General features: G+C 45.0%; 3 protein-coding genes and 1 long non-coding RNA gene across 6 annotated transcripts; 3 read left to right on the top strand and 1 right to left on the bottom strand.

Moving 5' to 3' along the window:
* The first annotated feature begins 410 nt into the window (after window positions 1–410).
* On the top strand, window positions 411–6,414 carry LOC309346077 (uncharacterized protein). The gene is made up of 5 exons (XM_081869757.1): window positions 411–590; window positions 1,683–1,884; window positions 3,147–3,293; window positions 4,719–4,853; window positions 6,113–6,414. The coding sequence occupies exons 1-5, from the start codon at window positions 513–515 to the stop codon at window positions 6,172–6,174; spliced, it is 624 nt and encodes a 207-aa protein (XP_081725883.1). The 5' UTR covers window positions 411–512; the 3' UTR covers window positions 6,175–6,414.
* A 2,235-nt stretch (window positions 6,415–8,649) lies between these two features.
* Window positions 8,650–15,749, top strand: LOC309346083 (uncharacterized protein). The gene is made up of 5 exons (XM_081869764.1): window positions 8,650–8,802; window positions 10,403–10,601; window positions 12,200–12,346; window positions 13,521–13,655; window positions 15,429–15,749. The coding sequence occupies exons 1-5, from the start codon at window positions 8,785–8,787 to the stop codon at window positions 15,536–15,538; spliced, it is 609 nt and encodes a 202-aa protein (XP_081725890.1). The 5' UTR covers window positions 8,650–8,784; the 3' UTR covers window positions 15,539–15,749.
* Window positions 13,671–16,670, bottom strand: LOC309346217. Its single transcript, XR_014158482.1, has 3 exons — window positions 16,418–16,670; window positions 15,207–15,334; window positions 13,671–14,484 (listed from the first exon to the last, which is right to left on the bottom strand). It is a non-coding gene; the product is annotated as an uncharacterized lncRNA (long non-coding RNA).
* An 8-nt stretch (window positions 16,671–16,678) lies between these two features.
* LOC309346101 (uncharacterized protein) lies at window positions 16,679–26,525 on the top strand. 3 transcript variants are annotated; one of them, XR_014158392.1, is made up of 7 exons: window positions 16,679–16,825; window positions 17,572–17,753; window positions 18,552–18,741; window positions 20,122–20,268; window positions 22,134–22,265; window positions 22,920–23,372; window positions 26,214–26,525. XR_014158392.1 is itself a non-coding variant. In XM_081869796.1 (6 exons), exons 2-6 carry the CDS (start codon window positions 17,730–17,732, stop codon window positions 23,006–23,008), a joined length of 582 nt encoding a protein of 193 aa, XP_081725922.1. In that variant the 5' UTR covers window positions 16,679–16,825; window positions 17,594–17,729; the 3' UTR covers window positions 23,009–23,431. The 3 variants fall into 3 exon arrangements, 2 of the variants coding, with proteins under 2 accessions (XP_081725922.1, XP_081725921.1); XM_081869796.1 differs by lacking the exon at window positions 26,214–26,525 and having other exon boundaries at window positions 17,594–17,753; window positions 22,920–23,431; XM_081869795.1 differs by lacking the exon at window positions 26,214–26,525 and having other exon boundaries at window positions 22,920–23,431.
* Window positions 26,526–27,098: the final 573 nt, after the last annotated feature.

Below are 27,098 nucleotides of genomic sequence, written 5' to 3'. Positions count from 1 at the left end.
AAGTGGTTTATAAACAAGTGGCATATAAACAAATAAATAGATGGAGGTACCACGTAGCTGTATCATGGCCAATGGGCTCATGGAATAGCATACTAATATAACATAAATATATATATATAAATGACTTCAGTTGCTTCCATGGAAGCTGGGGAATGCCAGGAACAAGCAGGAAGAGAGGTGACGTGTGGAATGCAGTGGTGGACCTCTTCAAATTTCAGCAGCGCCGTACTCAACACCAAAATTCAGTGTCCCCTGGCTCTCGCCTTCCATTCTAAGCCATTGTTGTGGCACCTCCTGTGGCGCCTTCTCGGCTCAGCACCCAGTGTGGGAGAACCAGTCATGCTCCCCTAAATCCGCTTCTGCGGAATGTGTGTGACATCACTGGAAGCATCACAAAGGCAGGCGTGGAAACATCAGGTGGTGGTTGCTAGGTGACCAGCACAGAGTGAAGGAGGCCTTAAACCAGTTGTTTATTCTCTGATGCCAAAGATCCGTAACAACTCCTGGCAGAGATGATAGTGACTAAGAAGTGTCTGACAATACATAGGATCCAAAGATCCATTGCCAGATTGCCTGCTTTCTTGCCCCTGGTAAGCAGGACACAGTAGGCAAGGCTCGGACACAAACAAACGGTTCCTTTATCGTTTATGTATTCTTTCTTCCGCCTCTTGCTTCCTTTTGATCTCGCCTCCCTTCTCTTTCTCTCACCACCCTCTCATTCTCCCTATGGGGTCAGGAGTGAGGGACCTTTGGCACTCTGGATGTTGCTGAACGGCCACACTAGCTGGGGCTGATGGGAGTTATAATTCAGCAACTTCTGGAAAACCAAATGTTGCCCCCACCTGTACTGCAGCTCTCAAGAGACACGAGTCTGAAATACAAAGTTGGAAAGGGCTACAGTAAGGATGCAACAGCAGGAGAGGGATATCATCATCTTGATATCCCTTCTTGATTCAGAAGGGACTCAAGGTGACTTACAGATAAAATAGAAACAGCTAAAAGCATATATTGAAAACAGTCATTAAAAAGCTATTAGACATTATTAGAATTAAAACTCTATCTCTCTGTCTGTCTGTCAGTCAGCCAGTCTATCAACAAATTATTATTATTATTATTATTATTATTATTATTATTATTATTAGCCGCCCATCTGACTGGGTTGTCCCAGCCACTCAGTTTTGTTTTGTTTTTAATTTATTTATTTGGTTTTTCAAATTACAGTTTTACAATCACATATCCCACATACAACTTAAAAACAAGATTCCAAAGAATCTCCTGGACTTCCCTCCTCTGCTTTGTGGGTCCTATTGTTAGTCATTTCCTCCTGCACCTTTTATAATAATCCAAATCTTTTACATCTCTGTTACATCCAAAATTCACCATTAATCTACAAGTGTTATTCCAATCCTACTAACAATTTTCACTGTTTACAATGGTATTATAGATAAATTATAAATTTCCCCCATTCTTTCTTAAAATTCTGGTATTCCTGATTTCTGATTCTTCCGGTCATTTTTGCCATTTCGGCATAATCCATCAACTTTATCTGCCAGAGTTGCCCCAGCCACTCTGGGTGCCTCCCATCAAAATAATAAATGCTCTCCATCATTGTACCAATCGCCACCACGAAAGCCTTACTGTTCTCTTAGGATGGCTTGATGTGGGCTTTCCTCTTTCCTCAGATCCTTGCCAAGATATGCTCAGCATCCTTCTACAGAAGCACCTACTGCACCTTGTGCTTTATCAACTTCATGCTGCTCGTGAATGTCATGGCGACTCCCTTATGGCTCCGACACGACTATGTGGACGGCTATTTTGTTTTCGGATTGTGGGCCATATGCAACCATCAGCTAGAGTGTGATGACGTTTTTCTCCCCGTCAATGGTGAGAGACACAAGACTGGTTTCCATTTTCTTGAGTCCCAGGACAAATGAGTTAGGAATGATCGGGGCTGTATACATTCTGTTCCATGTAAATTGCAGGGGATTGAGGATGTGCGGTTCACAAGAAACTGGCTATCATGCTATAATAGTACCGATGCTCTTTGAGCTGGGGGTGGGGGGAGGTTTGCTGTGTTTTTGGACACAGATGAGTTTTTGGACCTTCCTTGGGGGTGTGGCTACAGGGTCTCTCATTATTAGCTCCTGCAATTCAGAATTTACCAGTACAGTCATACCTCGGTTTACAGATGCTTCAGGTTGTGTTTTTTCAGGTTGTGGACCGCCGAAACCTGGAAGTACCAGAACGGGTTACTTCTGGGTTTTGGCAGTCGCGCATGCGCAGAAGCTCTAAATTGTGCTTTGTGCATGCAAAGACACGCTGAATCGCAACCTGCGTGTGCACAGACATGCCGCTGCAGGTTGCGGACGCTGTGGGTTGCGAACGTGCAACCCGCATGGATCACGTTCACAACCCGAGTGTCCACTGGACACCACAGGATATGTGAGATGAACCAGTGAGAGAGCTTCATAGCTGAATGTTGACTTGAACCCTCACCTGTCCACTCCTAGGCTATGTTCACACCACACATTAAACATACTATGACACCAGACTTTCCAAGTGCCCCTATTTTCCAGGGACAGTCCCAGATTTACAGAAGCCATCCCAGGTTCTGATTTGATCCCAGAGTATCCCGCTTTTCCTTAGGATATCCCCATTTTCATCAGAGAAGTGTTGGAGGGTAGGGAATAGGATATCCCTATTTTCATTGGAGAAACGTTTGGAGGGAACATCTCTCTTTTCACTGGAGAAGTGTTGGAGGGTATGTGACATCACTTTAGACACTGATGACATCCCCCAAAGAATTCTGGGAGCTCCAGTTTGTTAAGGGTGCTTAGAGTTGTCAGGAGAGACCCCTATTCCCCACACAAAACTATAATTCCTGGATTTCCCTGGGCAGAGCAATTGCTCTGGGAATTGTAGTTTTGTGAGGGGAATAAGCGTCTCCTAACAACTTTTAGCACCTTTAACAAACAATGGCTCCCAAAATTCTCTCCCAGAAGCCATCACTGTTTATGATACTGCTTTAAATGTGTGCTTTGCATATGGCCTAAAGCACTGCACTGCTCCAACTCTAAGTAACCCGATATGGTATAAGGCAGCTTTATATATCATTAATTCTTTCCCCCTCCTTTCACTTCCTCTAGAATACCTGCATGTGGTCCGTCTCCTTTTGATACTAGCCTTAATCAGTGATTTCGTTGCCCTTTTTTTGTCATGGGAGCTTCTTGCTCAGGTCATGAGAAAGGTGGTATCCGAAAGCCTGCTTTCTTCTGTGGCCCACTTCAGCGCAGGTATTGTGTAAGCCATAATAGCAATATATGATAGAACAGCACTCCCGACCTCCCACCCCCCCACGAACCAGCTAAAAATCACAAAGCAGTGAGCCTTGGAAGAGTGTTGATTCAGGACTGAAGAGAAAGGACCAACTGTGAACACTGCAAAAGCGAGCAAATGTGAAAGGGACAGGAATCCTGTGCCATACGGTGAGGCCTCCTCCCTGAGTGATAGTCTTTCCCTAGAGCAGGTGTGGGGAGCTTTTGTCCTTCCAGATACTGCTGAACTACAACTCCTAACAGCCCCACCAATCATGACCAATGAGCAGGGATGATGAGAACTTCAGTTTGGCAACATCTGGGTGGAAGCAGGAAAGGTACCCCACACTTGGCTTGGAAAGCAGGAGGCAAGTAGCCTCTAAATTCCCAGGGCTCATGAAGGCCATTATGTCAAGCAAATTGGCTTTATAAATAAATGAACACTACTTTGATAGGGGTTGTCCCTTGCTTAAGCCATCTCTCTCTCTCTCTCTCTCTCTCTGTGTGTGTGTGTGTGTGTGTGAATTAAACAAGTTGGAACAAGAAGGTCAAAAGTAAAAATGGATCTTTGAAAAAGAAAATAGTCCATATAATTCATTTCCTTTCTCTGTTTAAGCCCCAGTTTTGTACACCGAATGCTGGCAGATATTAAAAATACATCTGTATATACATGTCTGTATGTTACGTCTCCTGGTCAGATATCTTTAAACCCCTTTCACTTTCCCCCAAACTATGTGAAGACCTTGGATTTTCTATTTCAGTCAGAAACTCATGCATGCGAGCGAACAAGGCCAGGCTGAGCTGGTCATTTCTTATGTCAAGTGCCATCCTTCTTCCCTCCTCCTCCTCCTCCTCCTCCTCCTCCTCCTCCTCCTCCTCCTCCTCCTCCTCCTCCCTTTATCACTGACAGGGATGCCCAGAGTAGCTGGGGCAACACAGCCAGATGGGCAGGGTAAAAATAAGAAAGTTGTTGTTGTTGTTGTATGTGCATTGCTCATGCAATCATATTCATGTTTGCTGAGAATAAAGCCTACCAAGGTCCATGGGACTTACTCTCAAGAAAGTGAGAGTAGGGCAGGGGTCAAGTATCTGTGTCCACACATTGTTGGACACCAGCTCCCATCAGCCCCAGCCAGCATGGCCAGTGGTTGAGGTTGATGGAAGTTGCTGTCCAGAAACATCTGGAGAGCCAAAGGTTGCTCAGCCATGGAGTATAGGGCTGACTATGTGTGATTTTAAGTTGATCTTGGGTGTTTGGAAACCTTATGTCAACTATTGATGGATATGTATGTTTAAGGTGTCCATACCAGATAATTCTGAAAATAAAATTAAGGCATCCAGAAGAAGAGGGAAAGGAGAATGGGATTATCACAATGCCTTTTTTCGTCCTCCTTCTGCCTGCAGGTTTCTTCCTGCTCTGTTCTTTAGTGGTTACATACTGCAAGCTTGCAATTGAGGTTGATTCAGATGGGACTCATGCAGCACCGTATCTGGGATTCTTCGCAGGGTGCTTTGCCTGCTTCCTGTGTTTCCTCTTAGGTAAGTACAGCCCATACACAGGAGTGGCTCACCCATGCAGTGGGCACCCCACAGGCGGCAGAGAAATGGCAGTTACCCTGCAAGATCTCGCAAGCCTGCTGCCATTGTGGCCATTGTGGGAGCCACCGTGACACCCAGGTACATAGCTGTCAACTTTCAGATTTGAAAATAAGGGATCAGCAGCCTCACCTGTCCCAGGGACAGTCTACGGGATATCTAACAATCCAGAATAGCAACAGGAAGGAGTGGGAAACAGCGCTGGAATAAGGGAATTTCCCACCAAAAAAAGGGAAGGTTGACAGCTATGCCCAGTGGGAGCAACAGAAGAAGAAGAAGAAGAAGAAGAAGAAGAAGAAGAAGAAGAAGAAGAAGAGTAGTATTAGTAGTTTGGATTTGATATCCTGCTTTATCACTACCTGAAGGAGTCTCAAAGTGGCTAACAATCTCTTTTCCCTTCCTCCCCCACAACAAACACTCTGTGAGGTGAGTGGGGTTGAGAGACTTCAGAGAAGTGTGACTGGCCCAAGGTCACCCAGCAGCTGCATGTGGAGGAGCGGGGAAGTGAACCCGGTTCACCAGATTACGAGACTACCGCTCTTAACCACTACATCACACTGGCTGCACCTTCCCATTTCACATTAGGCGGCAAAACAGGGCACTCCAACCCTGCCCAGGCACTTTACTTTTCAGAGGGCAGCCCACTACATGAAGAGTTGACTGGCACAAGCTCACTTTTATGATTAGGAGCCGTCAGAAGGGAGAGCTGCAGGAGACTTGGTGTTGCCCACCAGCAGTGAGCGGCACAGCAGCTATGGCACTCCTAGGGGGTGAGGTCCCTTCAACCCCCACAATAAAATATTTGAGGAATCCAGGCCCCTGCAAAGTTGGTGGTCATTGCCATTCAAATGGTGTGTCATCTTGTGATTGATTATGTGGGGTGGGGCTTACCTGGGTCCCCCTTTATTTTTTTCAAGTTGGCACCCCGGTGAGCAACACCTGTTCAGCAAACTTTGTTAAGGGTGCTGGGAGTTGTCAGGAGATCCTTGCACAGTACTGCAATTCCCAGAGTTCTCTGGGAAGAGGGATGGGCTGTTAAGCCTTTCTGAGAATTGTAGCTCTGACACCTTTGCTTGCTAAATAAATCTAATCATATAGCTGAAAATCTAAAATTATTGTTATTACTTGCTTAGTGGATTCTGAACAGCAGTCTTGCCAGACTAGTGATGGCTTTTTTAATTTTCTACTCTCCCTGCACCCAGGAACCCTGAGTCTGCTGCAGCACAGGAGGTGGTTCTTTCAAAATAAAATAATGAAGATCTAAATAACACCAGCCGTGGGTTCAAAGTGCATTACTATTGGATCACATGATACCTCCTGTGCAGTCTTTGGGCTGTACCCATCATCGCAGGCATTCTTCTCCATAAGCCACATACCACTTCCTGGAGCCTGTCTGGAAAATTAAATTCTGTGTGGTGATGTCACTTAACAGAGTCACTGGAGATGTTGAAGGACTTCAGCAAGATACACATAGCAGCATTAAAAATAAACTGTTTGTCAAATGGATGTTTCTCAATCTGCACACTCACTTTATTATTCACTTTCTCGTGGCTAGTTTTGTCTCTGCGTTAATTTTATTCAAAAGCCCACACCTCTCCAAATGTTCACTTCTGGCTAGGAATGAGGGAGAAAGTCAGTTCAGTTTTCAGCATGAACAATTCACTTTCCAAATCAGTACATGAACTGAAACACAGCTGTCCTTTGAAATTCGCACTTCTCTGAAGTTTGTAATATGACTCCAAACCCACAATGGGTACAGAAATAAGTGTGTGTAGAGGGGCAAAGTGTGATGCTTATGTTAGGTAGAATGGCAGAAGAACATGTATTATATAGTCGGAAGCTGCTTGAAATAATGTTAATAATTTGGTAAAATTGCAACTACGAAGAAACTATGAAGCAAACACAATTTTCAGGAGGATTTCCCATGTTTCATGCGGAAACATTTTGTTTGTTTGTTTTTGTGGGTTTTTAAAATCATATACAGATGTGGAAATGTGAATAAGAAATTGAGAGAAATTGGAATTGATAGATTCCCATATTTCTGGACAACTTTGCACTATTTTTAGTCTGGTGAACATGAGGGAGAAATTTGATTCAGTTCGCAGTTAGAGGCAAACTTACCTCACTTGCCTTTTGCACAATGATATGTGAGCAGGAACACAGCCATCCTTTAAAACATGTTGTCAGAGCTGCCCCTAGGTCCCAGCTCACAGAGGACCAATGCCAGGCTGTCGTTATGTACAAAAGTCTTTATTGAAGTTCAGTTTCCATTTCAAAGCCGCAGCGCGTAGCTCTACGTCTTAAACCCTAGACCGGCGAAGCTCTGTCTGAATCTCCTCCCCTTCCACACCAGTTTAAGACTCTAGCCTTGCTCCACCTCTTCCTTAGCTCCTTCCTCCTCTGGGCCCTCCTGCCCGCTGGGGTTTCACCCTTTCTGGACTCTTCTGACGCTGACTCCCCTGATTCTTGCCCCTCTTGTTCCCTATCCGGGCTACCTGCTGTGCCGCTCGCCTGTACATTTGAACTTGGCGCGCGCGCCCAGCCGGCAACCTTCCTCTTGACCGTTTCCTCGCTCTCCGATGGAGGCGTGGTCAACCCTAACTCATCTTCTCTCCCTCCTGGAGGAGACGCTGTTCCTGATACCTGGGATTCTTCCCCCCCACTGCGCTCTGGTGGGGAAGCTGGTCCTGATCTCCAGCCGCTGCTCTGGGAGTCCCCGCTGGCCCCTTGCTTCTGGCGCGTCCCCCCTGGGACCCCCCTTGCCCTGGCCATCGGCGCCTCCCTCTGGGAATCTTCTGATTCGCTGTGCTTCTGGAGTGTCCCCCTTGGGGCCCCCCTTGCCCTGGCCACCGGCGCCCCCTTCTGTGAATCTTCCGATTCGCTGGAGAGGCTCATGGAATCTCTCGGGCTACTGTCATCTTCTCCTACGCTGCCCTCAGATTGCTCCCCCTCGCTCTCCATCTCCTCCCTTCCCTGTGCTCCCGCTCTTGAGTCCCTGACACATGTACTTATCTGAATTTTGTAGTAGAATTCTGCAGCCAAGCAATGGCTACAAGGGAGGCTTTTTCTGGCATTGGGGGGGGGGAGGAGAGGAAGAGATGAGAAGAGTTTCCAGGCCCAATTCAAGGTGCTCACATGGATATTTAAAGTCTTAAATGAGGCCCCAAATATCTGAAAGACTGCCAACAGACCCTTCTGAGTGCTAAAATCACCACATTGGCTACCTGTGGTATGAAATCAGAGGCTTCTTTCATTCTAAAGAAGAAACTTTGTGTAGGACAGCTAGTAAAAGGTAAAGGACCCCTGGACAGTTGAGTCCAGTCAAAGGCAAGTATGGGGTTGCGACGCTCATCTCTCTTTCAGGCCAGGAGAGCCAGTGTTTGTCCACAGACAGCTTTCTGGGTCATGTGGCCAGCATGACTAAACTGCTTCTAGCACAAACTAGAGCGCATGGAAACACTGTTTACCTTCCCATTGCAGCGGTACCTATTTATCTACTTGCACTGGTATACTTTTGAACTGCTAGGCTGGCAGGAGCTGGGACAGAGCAACAGGAGCTCACCCCGTCGCAGGGATTTGAACTGCCAATCTTCCGTTCAGCAAGCACCAGAGGCTCTGTGGTTTAACCCACAGCGCCACCTGCGTCCCTCAGACAGCTAGTACATTGCTATTAAAACATGACTTTCATTGTTCCCATGGGAGCTGGGGATTGTTAGGTCTAGGCAGAAAGAGGGGTGTGTGACATCATTGAAAATATCACAAAGGCAGACATGGAAACCACCCAGAATCATGCTTGCTAGATGAGCAGCACAGAGGAAAGGAGACAGTGTTCCTGTGATCTGATGCTGAAGGACAGAACCAACTATAGGGAGAGATGATACTGAGCAATAAGGTACATCCCAGTCCACAGACCCAAGAATATGCTACCAAATCATTTTGTATCTTGCATCTGGTCAAGAAGACAGAGTAGGCAAGACTCCGGCAAGCTGCTCCTTTATTCACAAACTTTTTTCCAGCGGCAGTAATACTTCTGAATACTAGTAGCTGGAAACTGTGGGAGAGGAGAAGGCTCTTGTTCTCGGGTCCTGTTTGAATGTTTCCCTCAGGTATCTGGTTGGCTACTGAGAGAACATTATGCTTGTGTAGATGAGCTAGTGGCCTTGATCCAAGAGGCTCCTCTTGTATTCTTAAGTTCCATATAGTTCTTGCCCCTCTGCCTTCCAGTCACCCCCCCTTCTCCTTCCTCTTTACCCCATTCTTCTAGGGACAAATGTGTGGAAAATGAACTGGGAAGCACAGGCAGTTGGCATCCTTTTCCAGGAGCGGAGGGTCCAACACTCTGGCGGGGTTTAACAATCAATCCCTCTTCCAGGGAACTCTGAAAACTGTATCTCTGCATGGGGAGGAAAGGGGTTTTCCTAACATCTCTCAACACGCTTAGCAAACCACAGCTGCTAGGATCCTTTGGAGTAGTAGTAGTAGTAGTAGTAGTAGTAGTAGTAGTAGTAATAGTAATAATAATAATAATAATAATAATAATAATAATCATATATACCCCACCCATCCAGCTGGTTTTCCTCAGCCACTCTGGGTGGCTTCCAACAGGATTTGAAAAAAATAAAAAATAAAAGATCAAACATTAAAAACTTCCCTAAACAGGGCTGCCTTCAGATGTCTTCTAAAATCAGACAGTTGTTTACTTCCTTGACACCTGATGGGAGGGCGTTCCACACGGTGGGTGCCACTACTGAGAAGGCCCTCTGCCTGGAGGAAGCTGTGTCTGTTTAAGGCGACATGATATTGCTTCAAATGTGTAGTGCAGTTAGGGCAGGTGGAACTCTGTTCAGAAGAATCCCAGAGCAGAGCCAACTAATACTAGTTTTGTCCCCACTGGCTTCCCAAGTTATGTTCTACAAGGGTAAACACAAAAACTAAGGAAGGCCTGGAAACTGACAGATAGTACTACCCTCTCAACTGGTTCGAAGTAAGAAGGCAGGCATTTGAGGATTTTCTGAGAGCAGACTGAGGTTTGTTGGGCATTTCCCCATTCTTCCAAATGGACCATTCTCTACTGAGATGGACCAAATAGTCTCATTCCGTATAAGGGAGCTTCCTTTGTTCCTATGAGCACCTCCCAAGCCACCTTGCAAGTCCAATGGCACAGAGAACACATCTGGTAGGAGCCTATGGAGTGCAGGAGATGTGCCATTCATCAGGCCAGAGGGCTGATCCTTTAAGAGACTCTAGTTGTTCAAAAGGAGACGTAGCATAGACGAGGTGGACTGGAGTGTGACCATCCCAAGCCTTATTAGAGTACATTGCTCACTAGGAGGTCTCCATGGTACTGAAACAAGCAACCTGCATTGTTTTATCACCTCCTTCCTGTTACCAGAACAGGACAGTTCCCCACACCTGCTCTGACATATCAATGTGATGTCTTACTATTTTAAGGATGCCTGATGACGCTGGACTCCCCCCTCCCCTTTCTGCAGGTCCTCCTCAAGATCTGCCAGGCAACTTTCCGGGAAAAGACATACTTTACTTTGTGCTGCATCAATCTCACCTTGCTCGTAATTGTCATAGGATCTCCCTTAATGCTATGGCATCATTATGAAGATGCTCAATATTTAATGTTGGGATGGTGGACCATATGTGATCAGTTAGGATGCGATGCCATTTTCGTCATAAATGGTAAGTGGCATGCTTGGTTAATATTGGGGATGAGTGGGGAGTTCCTGGGCCAAATGGGTAATTGTTAATTGATTATCAGGGCTTTAAATGGTGCAGTATGCTAAGCTGAAATTATACTATGTTAGCAACACTATCACCACCACAAAAACAACAACCAACCGAGCAAATTAATGCATGTTTTAAACTGCATACTGTAGTCTGCACATTTCTACTACTTTGCCAAATTTAGGGTCGGATCATTGTAGGTACGAGACACACTGGGATTTTTCTCCCCTCCATCCAGCACTTCAACTAGCAGCAGGGTAACATGTGCCTCCATCATGAGCAAGATCCAGTTGATCTATTTTCTTAGAGATGATTCATGGGGGCTCTGCTACCCAGTAGGCAGAAGTCAAAGGCCATCAACAAAGAGAGAGAACAGAAAAATGCCACCTGGATAATTCTGGCTCTATAGAGACACCTGGTTACTCCTGTTCTTGATACCAGACTTGAGTATGGTTTTGATCGTGAAAATATTTTGAAAGCCACTTGAGAGCCTTTGGGGGCAATGCAGGGGAGATGTAAGTATTCTAAATAAGTAAACAGATGATGTGGGGAGAGCAACTCCCACCAGAGCCACAGCATGCAGACAGGAGAGGCCAGACTCTTTCCTCTCCATCATGATCCCAACTAAAAGCACCTCCATCTCCTCATAACGAGGTGGAGCTCTCATTGAGCTATTGCTGACAGGTTTATTATTGCTTTTGATTGGTTATCTTTCACTATGCATTTTCTTGTTTGCTGCTTTGCACATTTTATATGGAAAGGCAGAACATTCAATCAGCAAAGACATTTTGCTCTTAATTGGTGTTCATCCTTTAGCTGGGCTGGGATCAGATGTGGCCTTTTTTAGTTGTTGCAGGATGAGTATTTTTAGGTAATTTTTAATTTAAAAAAATCTTTTGTGCATTTCAATTTGACATTCATTGCTTTTTTATAAAAAAAAGTAAGTCTCTCTGAGACAAGAAGAATGGCTTTATGTGATAGATATTAATCATGGAATAATAAAACCAGGGACATATCATTTGGGGGAAAGGCTCAGGACCTCAGCATGACGGTCAAAGCCAATGATCTGAAATGAGATGTTGGAGGGGTGGCCCAAGACATTTCGGAACCTGAGGGGGTCCCCAAAATGGTGCTCACCTCCCTGCCAGGGAAGAGGGGTGAGGCAAGAGCTACATCAGGGGCAAGGTGGGAGGGGATTCTGCTGCCTGAGGCAGTCAGCTCACCTTGTCTCATGGGTGGGTTGGCCCTGGGTATTAGAAAGGAGTACCTTTCAGTATTACAATGGAGTGATACTGACTGGAACAAATCTCCAAAAATCTAGGAAGGGGGATGCAGAAGGTCTTGGACACACAAAATTCTAGTTGGGGCAGAAATGGGGTGAGGAACATGTGGTCTTCCAGAGGTTGCTGGGCTACAGCTCTTATCATTCCTGGTCATTGCCCAGGCTGGCCAGGGCTGGTGGGAGTTGCAGTCCAATGACAACCAGAGGGCCACAGGTGAGTCTAAGGAAGCTTAATATTTAATAATTTTTTGTTTTTAAAAAACCCTTCCAGGATATATGGAGGCTACTCAGGTCCTTTCAATATTAGCTGTCCTTATGAGTTTAATTGCTGTGGTTTCATCACGGGATCTCCTCTCTCGCCTTGCAACCGTGCAGATATGTGAAGCGCTGATTTCTTCTCTGGCTAACTTCACCACAGGTACGCTTGAAAGCATGTGGCACTGTCTTTGAAACCTCAGAAACCAGAGGGCTGGGGCCAGGGAGAGATGAACACCATTTACTGCAATGTATGCCTCCAGTGCCTCAAATAGCATCTTGCTCCTAACTAACAGAAAAAGAAAAAGCATACTAAATCAGAGGAAATATGCAATTCTGCACCATTGGCATAATATATAGAGGTGGGAGGGGGTCATTTGAATCCTTGATCAGGATCATCTGAGCACAGAATTTCTATTTTTAATGAGACATTAAATAAACCTTGTTGATTTAATTGAGTCAATGTACACATTGGCCGATGTTCTTGGTAATAATGATAAAATACATTCTTATAATGTTTTTATTTTATTTATTGCATTTATATCCCACTTTTTTCCTCCAAGGAGCTCAAGGGGGTGTACATGGTTCTCCCCAATCCTCATTTAATCCCCACAACAACCCTGTAAGGTGGGTTAGGCCAAGAGACAGTGACTGGCCCAAGGGAACCCAGTCAGCTTCATGGCTGAGTGGAGAATTTAACTCTGGTCTCCCAGGTCCCAGTCTGACACTTTAACCACTATACCACACTGGCTGTAAATGTACACAGTGCCTGATGTCCATAGTAATGATAACAGATTGAAGTACATTATGACAGTTATATTTATATTGTGCTAGCTGCATACCTAGAACATCACAAACAAGTAAGAAAGGTCTTTACTCCACTGGAGTTTAGAATTTAAAACATTTGATGAGGAAACAGCAATGGAAGGTGGGAATGGCGTCTTGGACAGACGTGTGATGATTTTGATTTCATGAACTTTGGAGTTGCATGCATATATGAAATCAGGTGTGCAGGTAAAGATGGTGCAGAGCCAACAAAGGATTTGCAAAGCACTGTGAACAGCACCCCACACAGCTCTTTACAAACTCTGACAACCAGCCAGTTGGGTGCTTGAAGAGAGTCCTGCATAGTGCTTTGAAGTCCTGACAACCAGCAGCAACACGGCAGCATGGGATAATGGGTGGAATTGTTTAATGGCAAGGGAGACCTCCGGTCAGCTGAAGATGGTGGAATGTGGGAAGAGTGGAGGAGATGAACAGGGACAGAAAGAGAAACCAGGCTCCAAAGGCAAGGAGGGACACACATCACCCCAACGCTTCTTTGCCTTTGCCTGCAGGAATCATCCTGGTGTGCTCTCTGGTGATTACAGACATGAAGCTTAGAAGCGAAGTAGATACAGATGGCACTCGCCTCACACCTTTCTGCGGTTTCTTCCTAGCTTGCTTTGTCTGCATTTTGTGCTTTCTCTTGGGTGAGTACACTCAATGGGACCATGGCACAGGTGGGAAGGAATGGGATGTAGGTGAAGCTGGGAGTCTAGGAGAGCTAGTCTACATTCTCACCTGACATGATCATGAAGGTAGATTTCTCAGGGTGTGCTGACCCCTGGGATTTCCCCAAATGCAAGGGACTCCACATAATTTGTGGGAGTGAGAGACTGAATTTGTGCATTGTTGTTGTTGTTCTTTTTCATGTTGTTGTTGGAGTGCTAGTCTAGACAAGGGCACCATAATGAGACGTGGCAAGGTGAAAAGTCATCTTGTTCTGTGAAAACGCATGCAGATTTTTAGGCAGACTTCTTGAAGAAAAGTTCACAAAACTAATGTGGAAATTGGGGAAGGGGCAAAGTGAACTTAAGGCTGGGAAATTTTGAAACAGAGAGTATCTGAAACTGACCAGTCCCACATGACACTTGATACAAACAGCATGAAATACATAAAAAGAATAGAGATGAATTTACATACCAAAAGGAAGTTCTTGCTTCCTCATTGCTATTCTCTGCTTCCTCATTGCTATTGAAGATAGGAGGGTTTTGGTTTGCCATGTCAGTAATTTAAAGAGTAATCAATTACACAGAAAGAGATCAAAGTGCCAATGGGTTGTCTGCATAGAACTCTCAGTAGGGAAAAGCCCACTTTTCTCTAGGCTACCTATAGAAACTGCAATATGAATGGAAGTGACTTGTAGATTCTGTTTCCCTGTTTCCACAATGAGGTGTTCACTGAGCAGAATGTTACCACGCTGGCCAGTTAGAAGAGCAGAGATTTATGAGCATTAAAGTGGTCCTTGATTTGTTGAAGCTTTCAAAACAAACACATCACCAGTAGTATCATTAGTATGGGATAAATAGGTTCCCACCCATAACCTTTTTCAAAGCAAAGGTTGCTTGTTTTTTTCCAGCATTCCTAGGAAAGATGACAGGGACGCTGGTGGCACTGTGGGTTAAACCACAGAGCCTAGGACTTGCCGATCAGAAGGTCGGTGGTTTGAATCCCCGTGACGGGTGGGCTCCCGTTGCTCAGTCCCCGCTCCTGCCAACCTAGCAGTTTGAAAGCACGTCAAAGTGCAAGTAGATAAATAGGTACCACTCCGGTGGGAAGGTAAACGGCGTTTCCATGCGCTGCTCTGGTTCACCAGAAGCGGCTTAGTCATGCTGGCCACATGACCCGGATGCTGTACGCCGGCTCCCTCAGCCAATAAAGCGAGATGAGCGCCGCAACCCCAGAGTCGGTCACGACTGGACCTAATGGTCAGGGGTCCCTTTACCTTTACCTTTAGGAAAGATGACACTATGCACAATAGGAACTCATAGCGACGTTATGCTGACTCAGTGCTTTTTCTCCCCTTGGACAGTGACTCTCAGGGGCTACAGACGGGACTTCCCCTCCACCAGTTTTCAGCTGGGGGTTGCTGAATATTTTTGCAGGATTGTTGAGTGTTTGCACACTGAGCTATGGCTCACCATTTCAGCATGGCAGTGTCCTTTAACATGGGCGGGTTGGCTGAAGTTGTTGGTGCTCACCTGAAACTACTTTGGTGACACTGTCACCTGGGCATCTTTGTTGTTGTTTAGTCGTTTAGTCGTGTCCGACTCTTTGTGACTCCATGGACCAGAGCACGCCAGGCACTCCTGTCTTCTGGGCATCTTTACTAGTTACAAAAAAAAAAAAAAAAAAAAGCAGCACCATGAAACAGCCAAGTTGCAGGACGATTCGTTATAATCCACTCTTTCCCCCTTTTCCAGGCACACAGAGCCTGCTGCGGCACTTGGGCTTCACTTCAGCAGAGGAGAGGTTGTGCGTGGAAATATCCCCAGAGAAGAGTACACACCACCACACAGAGCTGCAATTGTAGACCATAGTCCATATCTACAACCACAGACGTTCCCTATTGGAGCTAAACATGGGGCCCTGGAACATGATTGGATAATGGTTTAGGATGGTCTGCCTTGGCCAACCTGGTGGCCTCCACATCTTCCCGGAACAGCTGATTACTTTACTCTCAATTTTTACCCACATCACTTTTACTCAGCAACATTGAAAAATAAAATAAAATAATAAAAACAGTTGACATCTGAATGTTTCTCAGTCAGAGGCAAGACAACAGATGATCACATAATTCTCCAACACCTCATGGTTATTTTTTGTCTCTGTACTAATCAGTGCTACTCAGGGTTATTGGTTTTTCAGTCTTGCCTGTTGCCTCATATGTAGGCAGGGATTGAGTTGGCATCTCCAGGCTGCTCCCCCAACCATGCCTGCCTCATACCATCAGTCCCATCCATGTTTGCACCCGGTTTTGCTGGATGTAGTGACGTCTCATGGCCAGGACAGCCCCTAACTACCTCCCAACAGGAGGAATGTAGGAACCTGCCCATTCCAGTTGTCTCAGTTTCCTCATATTTCCAAGCTTATAGCCAGTACGGCTTAGTGGTTGGAGTGTTCAACTAAGACCTGAAAGTTCATAATCCTCACTCAGCTATGAAGCTCACTGGTTGACATTGAGCCAGTCACTGTCTCTAAGTCTAACCTACCTTACAGGGTTGTTGCAGAGATTAAATGAGGAGGGGGAGAGCCATGTATGCTACCTTGAGCTCCTTGGAGAAAACATTGGGGATGTAAACACAATAAATAAACAAATGAAAATTTCAGTTTTCCACTCTTCTGCTGCAGTTGACACCCCCCCACTCGTTTTGTTGTCGTAGTTATTTTTAAAAGCCCTTATGTCAACCACCATTTTAGTGTGAATTTCTCCCGAGGAACAAAAGAGGATATCTCCTAATGAAAAGCAGCTGCTCTGGTCTCTCTCCTCGAGACTCTTTTCCTGGATGGAGGGAAGATTCCATGGCAGTTGGAAGCCAAGACTCTTGGAAGCTGGGCGGCCATTTTGTTGTTAGGGTCATGACAAAACAAGAGTGCAAACAAAGAGGGTAGAGAGCATGGCTGGAATGAGAGATAGTTGAAGCCTCCTCTTTTCAGGCTCAATTGTGGTGGGTCTTTGTGCTTCTGCTCCTCCACTAACTGCAGCCCTGAGCCACAGGACATTTCCAGGATAACAAGAACCCTAGCAATATTAATGACAGCTTATACAGCATCTCTGCCCCACCTGGAAAGCAACATAATGGGTTATCAGAGAGGCCTTGTAAGTGCATTTGCCTGAACATATTCATAGCCTCTTTGCGATCAAGAAACCTGCCTTGCCAGGGAGTGGAATGGGCACTTCTGGTGTACACAGAGGCATTGGGTTGTGGGCTGTGGGCTGTGGGCTGAAGATGCGAGATTGAAATTCTTGGGTTTAAAAAATAAAATTGCTTTCTATTTTAGATCAGAGTTAAGAGCTTGGAAGCCAGATGTAGCCATCACCCTTTATGTTGTGTTTTATGTCTAATACACACACTGCTTTAAAAATATAAAATAAAACACACAGAGATCCCATTGGTAAAGGGGGAAGAAAGGTTCTTTACTCACAGCTTATTCTTACTTACAATGATGGTTTGGGATTCTAAACCTGCATGATGGCAGCTAGTTTCTCATGGCCGCTTCATGCAGGAGAGAGGAAGGGCCAGAGTTTGGTGGGAAACCACAAAGTGCATTTCCCCCACTTGTTACTCTCAACCCCTTCCTCTGCTGACTAGAGGCATGTAAGGTTGCTTATAACCAGGGCTTTTTTCAGCTGGAACTTGCCAGAACTCAGTTACAGCACCTCTCAGGTGGGCACCACTGTCCTTATAACAAGGGAGGCATTTACGGTGAGTTCCAGCACCTCTTTTTCTAGAAAATCAGCACTAGTTATAACCCTGGTCACAGAGTGGGAGTGTGTTTTGAGGATGTGTTAGACTAGTAAGTTGGATGCGCATATGACCTGCCTATATGGAAAATATTTTTCAGCCTTTACTTTATGTGTGTGCAGTAGTGAGAAGGAGGAGAAATCCCTAAGGGGAAACAATCGATCATCTAAGATATTTGGAAGAGCAGGGGAGAACCCTTCTAGATCCCTTTTGAAAGAAGCATGAAGAGAAAACCATGGAACAGGGAGTGGATTTGACATGGAAGCTGACACAACAGAAGAGGTAAGATTGCCAAGGCAGTGGGTTCCTGTTTATAGGCCACCTCAGTAAAGAAATGGCTGGAAGGGGCCTTGAATCTCACAGCACTTCTTGTGACAGCCCTTCATTCATATATATATATATATATATATATATATATATATATATATATATATATATAAATTTATTATTGAATTTATATACTGCCCTATACACAGAGGTCTCAGGGTATCGTTTTTAAAGATGGCTATCATATCACTTCTCAGTCTTCTCAAGGCTAAGCATGTCCAAGTCCTTCAAACGTTCCTCATAAGGCTTGTTTTCCAGACCCTTCTGTTGAATGGTTTCTTTAAATGTAAAGGTTCATCATTGTTCCACCTAATGTGTATGTCTTTAAGGGGCCAGAGCAAGATAACGAGACCCAGCTTTACAGCTGTGAAACATAGCAGGTGCTGCTGAGTTGCATTGATTAAGGTGTGTCAGCATTTGCATGTAGTATATAAGGAGCAGCACCTAGCTCTCCCATTACCCTGGGGGTTGGGTTGGTGGTTGGGTCTGGTTTGTTGTTAATGTATTTAGTGTATAAGGAGTTTTTGTTTTTGTAATTAAAACCTTGTTTAAGTTATTTTTGAGTCCCTTTTTAATGCATGGTCTCCCCAGCAAGCTCTCTGCAGCGCTACCATACTGCAAATATCCAACACCTTCATCATCCTGGTTACCCTCCTCTGCACATGTCCCTCTCCATCACATATGTGGAGTGCTTTGAAGAACCAGTGCCAGTTACTATTCTGATCTTGAGCTTTCCTCTCCCTCCCTCTGCAGTTCTTCAAGCTCCGGCCTGGTTTCTACAAAAAACTACACTATGGTGCCGGCTGTGTCAACTTTCTGGTGCTTATAATCATCACCATATCTCCCTACTGGCTGGAATATTCTGCAGAGGCAAACAATTTTACTATGGGGGTTTGGACTTACTGCTTTCAGAAAAAATGTGGCCTCGTTTCTGCAAGGTCAGGTAAGATACACGACTTGTGTTCACATCGCTTAGTGTCTTGGCCAAATGAGTTACAATTGGGAATGTTGCAGTTATACAATCTGCCTAAATTATGCAATGTGGCAATCCAGTGGGTTTCATGGCTAAGACAGGATTTGAATCCTGGTCTCCCAGATCCTAGTCCTACACCCTAACCACTACACCACACTGGCACCGGCACCAGCCCTTTCTGAGCCAGGCTTCCTTCTAGAGGAGGGATCGCTACTGACATTTTATAATATTTGCTATAGCCCAGGTGTCAGTCAAGGAAAATGAGAGGCACCAAAGAAAGGGATATGAGTAACTTTCCAGAATTTGGCCTAACAACTGGTCTGTCTTCCTAGCCAATCAGGCTGTAGGATGTAGTTTTTCAGAACTTTAAAGGAAGTGTGTTATCTCACAACTGAGGAATTATCAAACTGCCATTGTGGACTTGAGGTACCCACCTAGATGAGGTAACACAGGTGCTCATCATAAGATCAGCTTCCAGTTAGTGAAAACTGAGCTACTTTCTTAGGGGGAAGCTTTTTACCCATAAAAAGGTAAAGGTCCAGTCGTAACCGACTCTGGGGTTGCAGCGCTCATCTCGCTTTATTGGCCGAGGGAGCTGGCATACAGCTTCCGGGTCATGTGGCCAGCATGACTAAGTGGCTTCTGGAGAACCAGAGCAGCGCACGGAAACACTGTTTACCTTCCCGCTGGAGCGGTACCTATTTATCTACTTGCACTTTGACGTGCTTTCGAACTGCTAGGTTGGCAGGAGCAGGGACCGAACAATGGGAGCTCACCCCATCGCGGGGATTCGAACCTCCGACCTTTTGATCAGCAGGCCCTAGGCTCTGTGGTTTAACCCACAGCGCCACCCACGTCCCCTTTTTACCCATAGGTCTGAGCAAAAAGAACCGTCTTTCTAGACAAAAGCCTGAACCGAATGAAAAACAAACAAATTCCTTGACTAGCCTGGCCAATGGCTGGTGTTCTTGTGGAACTGTAAATGCCCAGGTCAGGGCTATGGGGCTTTGTGGAGTTAACCCAGGTATGGCAAACCTTTGGCTTTCCAGATGTTGCTGAACGACAACTTCCACCATCGTGATGGGGAGTTGGGACACCACCAGCAGCTGGAGGACCACAAATTCCCCCATCCTGACATAGTTGTTTCCACACTCCCCGTTTTTAGCCTCACAATGACCCTGTCAAGGGGACAATGAGAGAGAGCACTGGCCCAAGGTCACTCAATGAATATTCATGGCTGGGTGGAGACCGCTGGGTGGAGGTCGTAGTCTGAAACTCTTTTCTCTCAGTAGAATGACACATTATAGTAAGACAACTTTATATGTACTTGTTATTTTCTCCTTCCTTTAGTATATCTATTTGTTGTACGGGCCCTTTTGATAATAGCCATTGGCTGTGGTTTAACGGCCTTGATCACATCGTGGACTTCTTTTTCTCACTGTTTGAAAGAGAGTACTGACAAAGCCATGATGTCGTTTGTGACTAACTTCATTGCAGGTATTATGTATATGCCATACACCTACGAAGGGTGGTAGAGTAACAGGATGCCTTTATATTACAGCTGTAGATTTTATTCATTATTGTTGCATTTGCATCCCACCTTTCCTCCAAAGAGCTCAGACCCTCCAAGTGTCCCTATTCTCCAGGGACAGTCCCAGATTTACAGAAGCCGTCTCGGTTTCTGATCTGATCCCAGAATGTCCCACATTTCCTTAAAAGGTAAAGGGACCCTGACCATTAGGTCTAGTCGCGGACGACTCTGGGATTGCGGCACTCATCTCACTTTATTGGGAGGGAGCCGGCATACAGCTTCCGGGTCATCTGGCCAGCATGACTAAGTCGCTTCTGGAGAACCAGAGCAGTGCACAGAAATGCCGTTTACCTTCCCGCTGGAGCGGTACCTATTTATCTACTTGCACTTTTGATGTGCTTTCGAACTGCTAGGTTAACAGGAGCAGGGACTAAGCAACGGGAGCTCACCCCTTTGTGGGGATTCGAACCGCCAACCTTCTAATCAGCAAGTCCTAGGCTCTGTGGTTTAACTCACAGCGCCACCCACGTCCATCCCACATTTCCTTAGGTCTTCCTTATTTTCATTGCAGAAATGTTGGAGGGTATGGAGTTATGCAACCCCCCAAGCCAAGTGGACAAGTAACTCTACAATCTTTAGAAGACATCTGAAGGCAGCCCTGTATAGGGAAGATTTTTTAATATTTAACCTTTTATTATGTTTATATATATATTGGAAGCCACCCAGAGTGGCTGGGGCAACCCATTCAGACGAGTAGGGTATAAATAATAATATTATTGTTATTATGGAATAGGTTGTCCCTATTTTCATTGGAGAAATGTTGGAGGGTAGGGGAGCTCCTAGTTCTCAACTTTTGCAATTAATTATCATGGCAACCCTGTGAGGTAGTTTGGGCTGAGAGACAGTGACCTGATCCAAGGTCACCCAGCGGCCTTCATGGCTGAGGTAGGATTTGAACCCTTGCCTCTCAGGTCCTAGTCGAGCACTCTAATGACTACACCATATTGCGGGGGGCAGGAGGGGTGTGTGCGTGCACACACGTACAGTGAGTGAGTGTTTGAGCTTTAAAGACATTTTATTTAGGCTTGGCATTAAACAAAAACAAACCAAAAAATGCCCTGGAGAATCAGCGCCGGCGCGGGGGGAGAGGAAAGGAAACCTTACAGTTGATAGAGGACGGTTGAGACCCAGTAAACAGGGTAGTAGATGAATAATAGTCACCCATTAAAAACTTCCCTGAACAGGGTTGCCTTCAGATGTCTTCTAAATGTTAGGTAGTTGTTTATCTCTTTGACATCTGGTGGAAGGGCGTTCCACAGGGCGGGCGCCACTACCGAGAAGGCCCTCTGCCTGGTTCCTTGTAGCTTTGCTTCTTGCAGTGAGGGAACCACCAGAAGTCTGCTTCTGTGCTCATTTCAAAAGAGCAGATCCCTCCAGTCTGAGCCAATTTTTGTTTTCAGGAATGGTGACCGAAGAACTATCCCAATAATACTATCTTTTATTGGGGAGGAGGGGAGGTTTCTGGGAACAGAAAGGGGAGAGGTCAGGTGCCATTTCCCATTTCCTCCCTCCTGAAACTTCCCCTATACAATGCATGGAGGGGAATTTAAAGGCTTGTAATGCTCCCAGCATCCCCCAACCTGATGCCCCTCAGATGTGTTGGACTACGGATCCTATAATTATCTCCCTGACTACTGGCGATGCTGTCTGGGGCTGATGGGAGTTGTAGTCCAATGACATCTGGAGAGCCCTGGGTTGGGGAAGGCGGGGATAAGCTGTTAGGGGATCATGAAGGACACCACAACCCTAATACTCTCTTCTTTGCCTGCAGCAATCTGCATGCTGACTGCTCTAGTGATTATATACACAAAGCTCAGAACTTCAGTAGATGATGCTGTGCTCCTGTCACCCTGCCAGGATTTCTTCCTTGGTTGCTTTGTCTTTGTTCTGTTCTTCGCCTTAGGTAAATATACCCTGGCAGGCCAGAGGGTGTGGAGTGAGATGGTGAACTCAGTAGTCTGGCCCAACAATCTAAAGCAGAGGGATGTCTAATTTAAGCTAGAATCCAGAGCTGTGTAGTCAAGCAATGCCAGGTGGACAGGAATGTCAGGGCAAAATTCTGCAAGCGCCACATGCTAATGTGCACACAAAGTTAAATTGCCCTTAAACGAGGAGGGAGGGCAGAATATTTTCAAAGCATTTGTTGTGGCTTAAAAAAAGACCCACACCAAAGGATCCCAAATAAATAAGCATTATCAGTGCAAGGGACAGGCTTTGGGATTTCTGCCTTTGGCATACACAGATAGTGTTTAGTCCACATCTGCACTGTACATTTAAAGCACTTGGGAGAAGCAGTTGTGACTTCTCCCAAAGAACCCTGGGAATTGTCGTTTGTTCAGGTTCCCGGGAGGAGACCCCCTGTTCCCCTCACAGAGCTGCAATTCCCAGAATTCCCTGGGATGAAGGATTGGTTGTTAACCCACTCTGGGGAATTGTAGACAGGGATGATGGGGAGTGGTAGCTCAGCAACAGCTGGAGGGCAAAGGTTTTGCCACACCTGCTTTAAAGGAAGTAGGCAGGTGGTTAAAGGCCTCTACTTTTTCTGTTTCTTTTCTAGCTACAGTCAACCTATGGTGGTACATGCACTTGGTCTCAGCCCAGAAAAAGGCAGCCACCCAAATAACCCCAGCAGAAGAAGCACCATGACAACTGCAGAGCATATAAAGTTCCCTTGGTCCGTCACACCAGCAGATAGCAGGGTCTTGTAATGAGATATTTGCTGGGCCTTGCCCACCATAACAGGCATTCTGCTCTCTGAAACAAGCTCAACGGTCCTGGAGCCTGTTTGGACAATGCACAGTACTGATGTTTTGGAGATGGAAGGGGCTCTGGGAGATTCTTGTTTCCACAAAGTCACTTCTGAAAAGCCGTCTTCTGGAACTGCCCTGCTTGAACTTCCCCAGGGGTGCGGCCTCTTGAGTGATATTTAACAACTAACTATTTCTGCCGAACACAGAACACATCCCTTTCCGTGTCTAGGACAATTGTCCATGTCTCTCCACATTTTGGGGTATATTACTTGCAAAATTCGCAATAAATAAATCAGATTTTTAAATATTTTTTAAAAAACCCTCTTTTGTCAAATGAATGGTGAGGGACTGGGGACCATCTGCTTGATCTGAAGAAGATCTTGGACACTCTGAAGAGCTGGTGGTGGTTTGGACAAGACTTTTTTTAAAAAAACGAATCCTTGCCTCCAATAGTATCTTTAATGTGGGGTTCATTGGTCATCTCACAGGCACTGATCAAGCACAGGCATTCTACTCTCTGGGGCAAATGTTCGGTCCTGGAGTCCAAATGGACAATAGACATTCATAATCTAAGCAGTCATGTCACCTCACCAGGACCCATTGGGGATGTGGAAGGGCGTTTGTGCAATACCAATATGGTCCTACAGGAACGCTCGCATTATCCCAGCTGCTACTAGGTTATTTTCACATTGCCACTACTGAAAAGCAAATTTGTTTCTTGCTCTGAAACAAAAGATCTTTCTTCTGTTTCCAAGATAATTCTTATGTCTCCATCTTAGTTCCACATGACACCTATAGCTATAGATAGAGATGAATGCATTTTTCTCAGTCATTCACGGGACTATCCCCAGGCATTTTGCTGCCTGAGGCAAAGGGCAAGATGAGACTGGCCTCCTAATCCATGTACAAAAGCTGTCTGACAGCTGACTCTTACATCAACACCGGCAACAGGGCAGTGTCCTCCATTGTACCCAAGGGTGCCAGGCAATTTTGAGTCAACATGACTGCTGAGGGATTTCTTTTCTGGAAACCATTATCATGGAGATTAGTGCTAAATTAGTGCTAAACATCTGCTAGATTCCACTAGATCTGGCTTTTATGTTGTGTGAAAGATCACTTAAAAGGCAAAAATTAACAGATGATAAGGAAATATTGGGAAAAGGAAAAGAAGCGTCATCTGAGTGTAGCCTTTGGGTTGCACCTGATGCAATGCTAGTTTGGTCATCTTATTTTTTGCTGTCCATTTCATATACCATATTTTTCGCTCTATAGGACGCACCCGACCATAGGAAGCACCTTGTTTTAGAGGGGGAGAACAAGGAAAAAAAAAATCTCCCGGAACATTCTTTCACCTTTGGTGGACATGCCCAAAGATTAAGGCTTTCTGGGAGATGATCTATAATGAAATGAAAAAGGTATTTAAATATACCTTCCTGAAGAAACCAGAGGCCTTTCTCCTGGGCATGGTCGGCCAATTAGTGCCAAAGAAGGATAGAAATTTTTTTATGTATGCTACAACAGCAGCAAGGATACTTATTGCAAAGTATTGGAAGACACAAGATTTACCCACCCGGGAAGAATGGCAGATGAAGGTGATGGATTACATGGAACTGGCGGAAATGACTGGCAGAATCCGAGACCAGGGAGAAGAGTCGGTAAAAGAAGACTGGAAGAAATTTAAAGTCTATCTACAGAAACATTGTAAAATTAAGGAATGTTAGAAAGATGCTGGAATGAAGCTATGTGGTTTTAGCAGTAATGTTATAAAGGATTAAGTAAAAATGGATTGTTAACAGGTCAGAATGTAAAGTTACAATATATTAAGATAAATTAGTAAGATAAAAACAAAGAAGGAAAGGATTTGCTGAAACAACTAATGAACTAGAATACAAAAAAGGGAGGTGTGAGGAGGTCAAGGAAACAAGCAAATGATAGATAAGATATGGAAAGATGGATTTGTTTTTAATTGTTTTTATTTTTTCTGTATTTTGTATTTTCTGTTTTTCTTTTTCTTTCTTTTTTATTCTTGTAACTTTTTGAAACACCAATAAATATTATATTTAAAAAAAGAAAAAAAATCTCCCCCTCTCTGTGCAGCGACCCTTCAGTGAAGCGGCAGGAGAAACGGAGCCCCTTCCATTTCTCCTCCCACTTAGCTGAAGGGGCACCTACCCTTCAGCGAAAGGAACCTGAAGCCTCTGGAGCACAGCGGGAGCTCCCGCTGTGCTCCGGAGGCTTCATGCGGCTATCTTTGAAGCCTGGAGAGCGAGAGGGGTTGGTGCACTTTAGTAGAAGGCAGAAGGCATCCCGAAGCCTCCGGAGCAAGACTTTCCTGGCTTCAGCGAAAGGAACCCGAAGCCTGCGGAGAGCAGCAGGAACTTGCACTGCGCTCTGAAGACTTCAGGCAGCTATCCCTGAAGCCTGGAGAGCGAGAGGGGTCACTCTCCAGGCTTCAGCGAAAGCAATGTGAAGCCTCCGGAGTGCGGAGGGAGCGCTCCTTCTGCGCTTTGGAGGCTTCGCGTTGCTATCGCTGAAGCCAAGGAGCCTGCATTTGCTCCATAGAATGCACACACATTTCCACTTAATTTTTGGAGGGGGAAAAGTGCGTCCTATAGAGCAAAAAATACGGTAGTTTAAAACCAATAGTTTTAAAGCCCACTCCACTTTTGTTGGAACTGTGCATACAAAATTCTGGCTGCAATGGTAGCATACATAAACAATATAACCAACTTTTTAAGGACCATACCTTTCTTTCAACAAGGGGTCAGCTCTTTGGCTATGTCTGCAAGCCCTGCTTTTCAAGCAGCAATTCAGAGTGGTTTTCAAGAAATCCCAGTTGTTTCGCTGTAGCAGTGAATTTACGTGCCACATATCTGATGTAGTAGAATCTCAGTTGAAGGCAAGTGATTTCGAATTGGTAAAAGGGTGAAATTAGGCCAACTGCTAGGTTTAATTTTGCTCACAGGGTAAGGTTTCTAAGGCATGCACCAGGGATATCTGGTAGCCATATTAATCATATAGTGGGTTGGTTCTAAGCACAATGAGTTTAAATAACCATCATAATCCAATCTCATGCAAACCTTATGTTTTTAATTTCCCAGATTGGAAGTTCACACGGAAACTGACATTCCAAGGTTGTGCATCTGAAGACTTGTGTGCCTTTCAAGGAAAACTTTTAAATTATAAAATAATTATATCAAAAGCATATGAAGCCAAATGCTACGACCCTGAGAACTCCTCAAAGCAGAATGACCATGAAGGGTAGATAGGGGAAAGGAAAAGTCTCCTCCTTTTGAATTCCACAGAAGAATATTAGGGCCTAGTGATGAGAGTAGATTCTCTGGCCTCCTGGGTTTTCTTTATCACAGTTGGTGAAATTCATGATAAAAACAAACTGTTTTGGCACATCTGCATTAATATATCTGTATGTTTTATTGGTGTAGAATGTGTGGAGTGAAGAGAATGGTATTTGATAGTCAATTCAGTTCCATCCAGGTTTTGTTGTTGTTGTTGTTGCAACCATCTTGGTCATTTCAACCAAAAAGCAGTTAAAAAATATTCTATGGATACTGCAGAATATGCATAGATGCACAATTAAAGTACAGTGATAACCAATTGATACATATATACCTTAAAATACAGACCTGCCCATTAAGTCTGTATAGTACATTCCCAATCAGACTTTACAGTTCTCTTAGAATGGCAATGGTGCCCACCTGAGAGATGCCAAAACTGATTTATGGTGAGTTCCAGCTGAAAAAAGCCCTGATTCAGATATTGTTCTCTTGCAGGAGACACATCAATGCAAGAACCAAAATGCTGCCTATCTCAAAGGATGCTGGCTAGGCAAGCAACTACAAATTCCTGGTTCTGGGAAAACTTGGGAAGTTGCTATCCTGATAAGCAAACACTGCCCTCTGAGTGTTGGGGGAAGTTTGGAAGTCCCAAAGGGGAGATACCTCTTTGTGGTGTCACAAGCAGCCATC

Source organism: Podarcis erhardii, assembly GCF_964252035.2.
Source record: "Podarcis erhardii genome assembly, chromosome: 7".
In the NCBI taxonomy this organism is placed as follows: Eukaryota; Metazoa; Chordata; class Lepidosauria; order Squamata; family Lacertidae; genus Podarcis; species Podarcis erhardii.
Note: the sequence above shows the minus strand (reverse complement) of the source record. Positions and strands in the feature narration are given on the sequence as shown.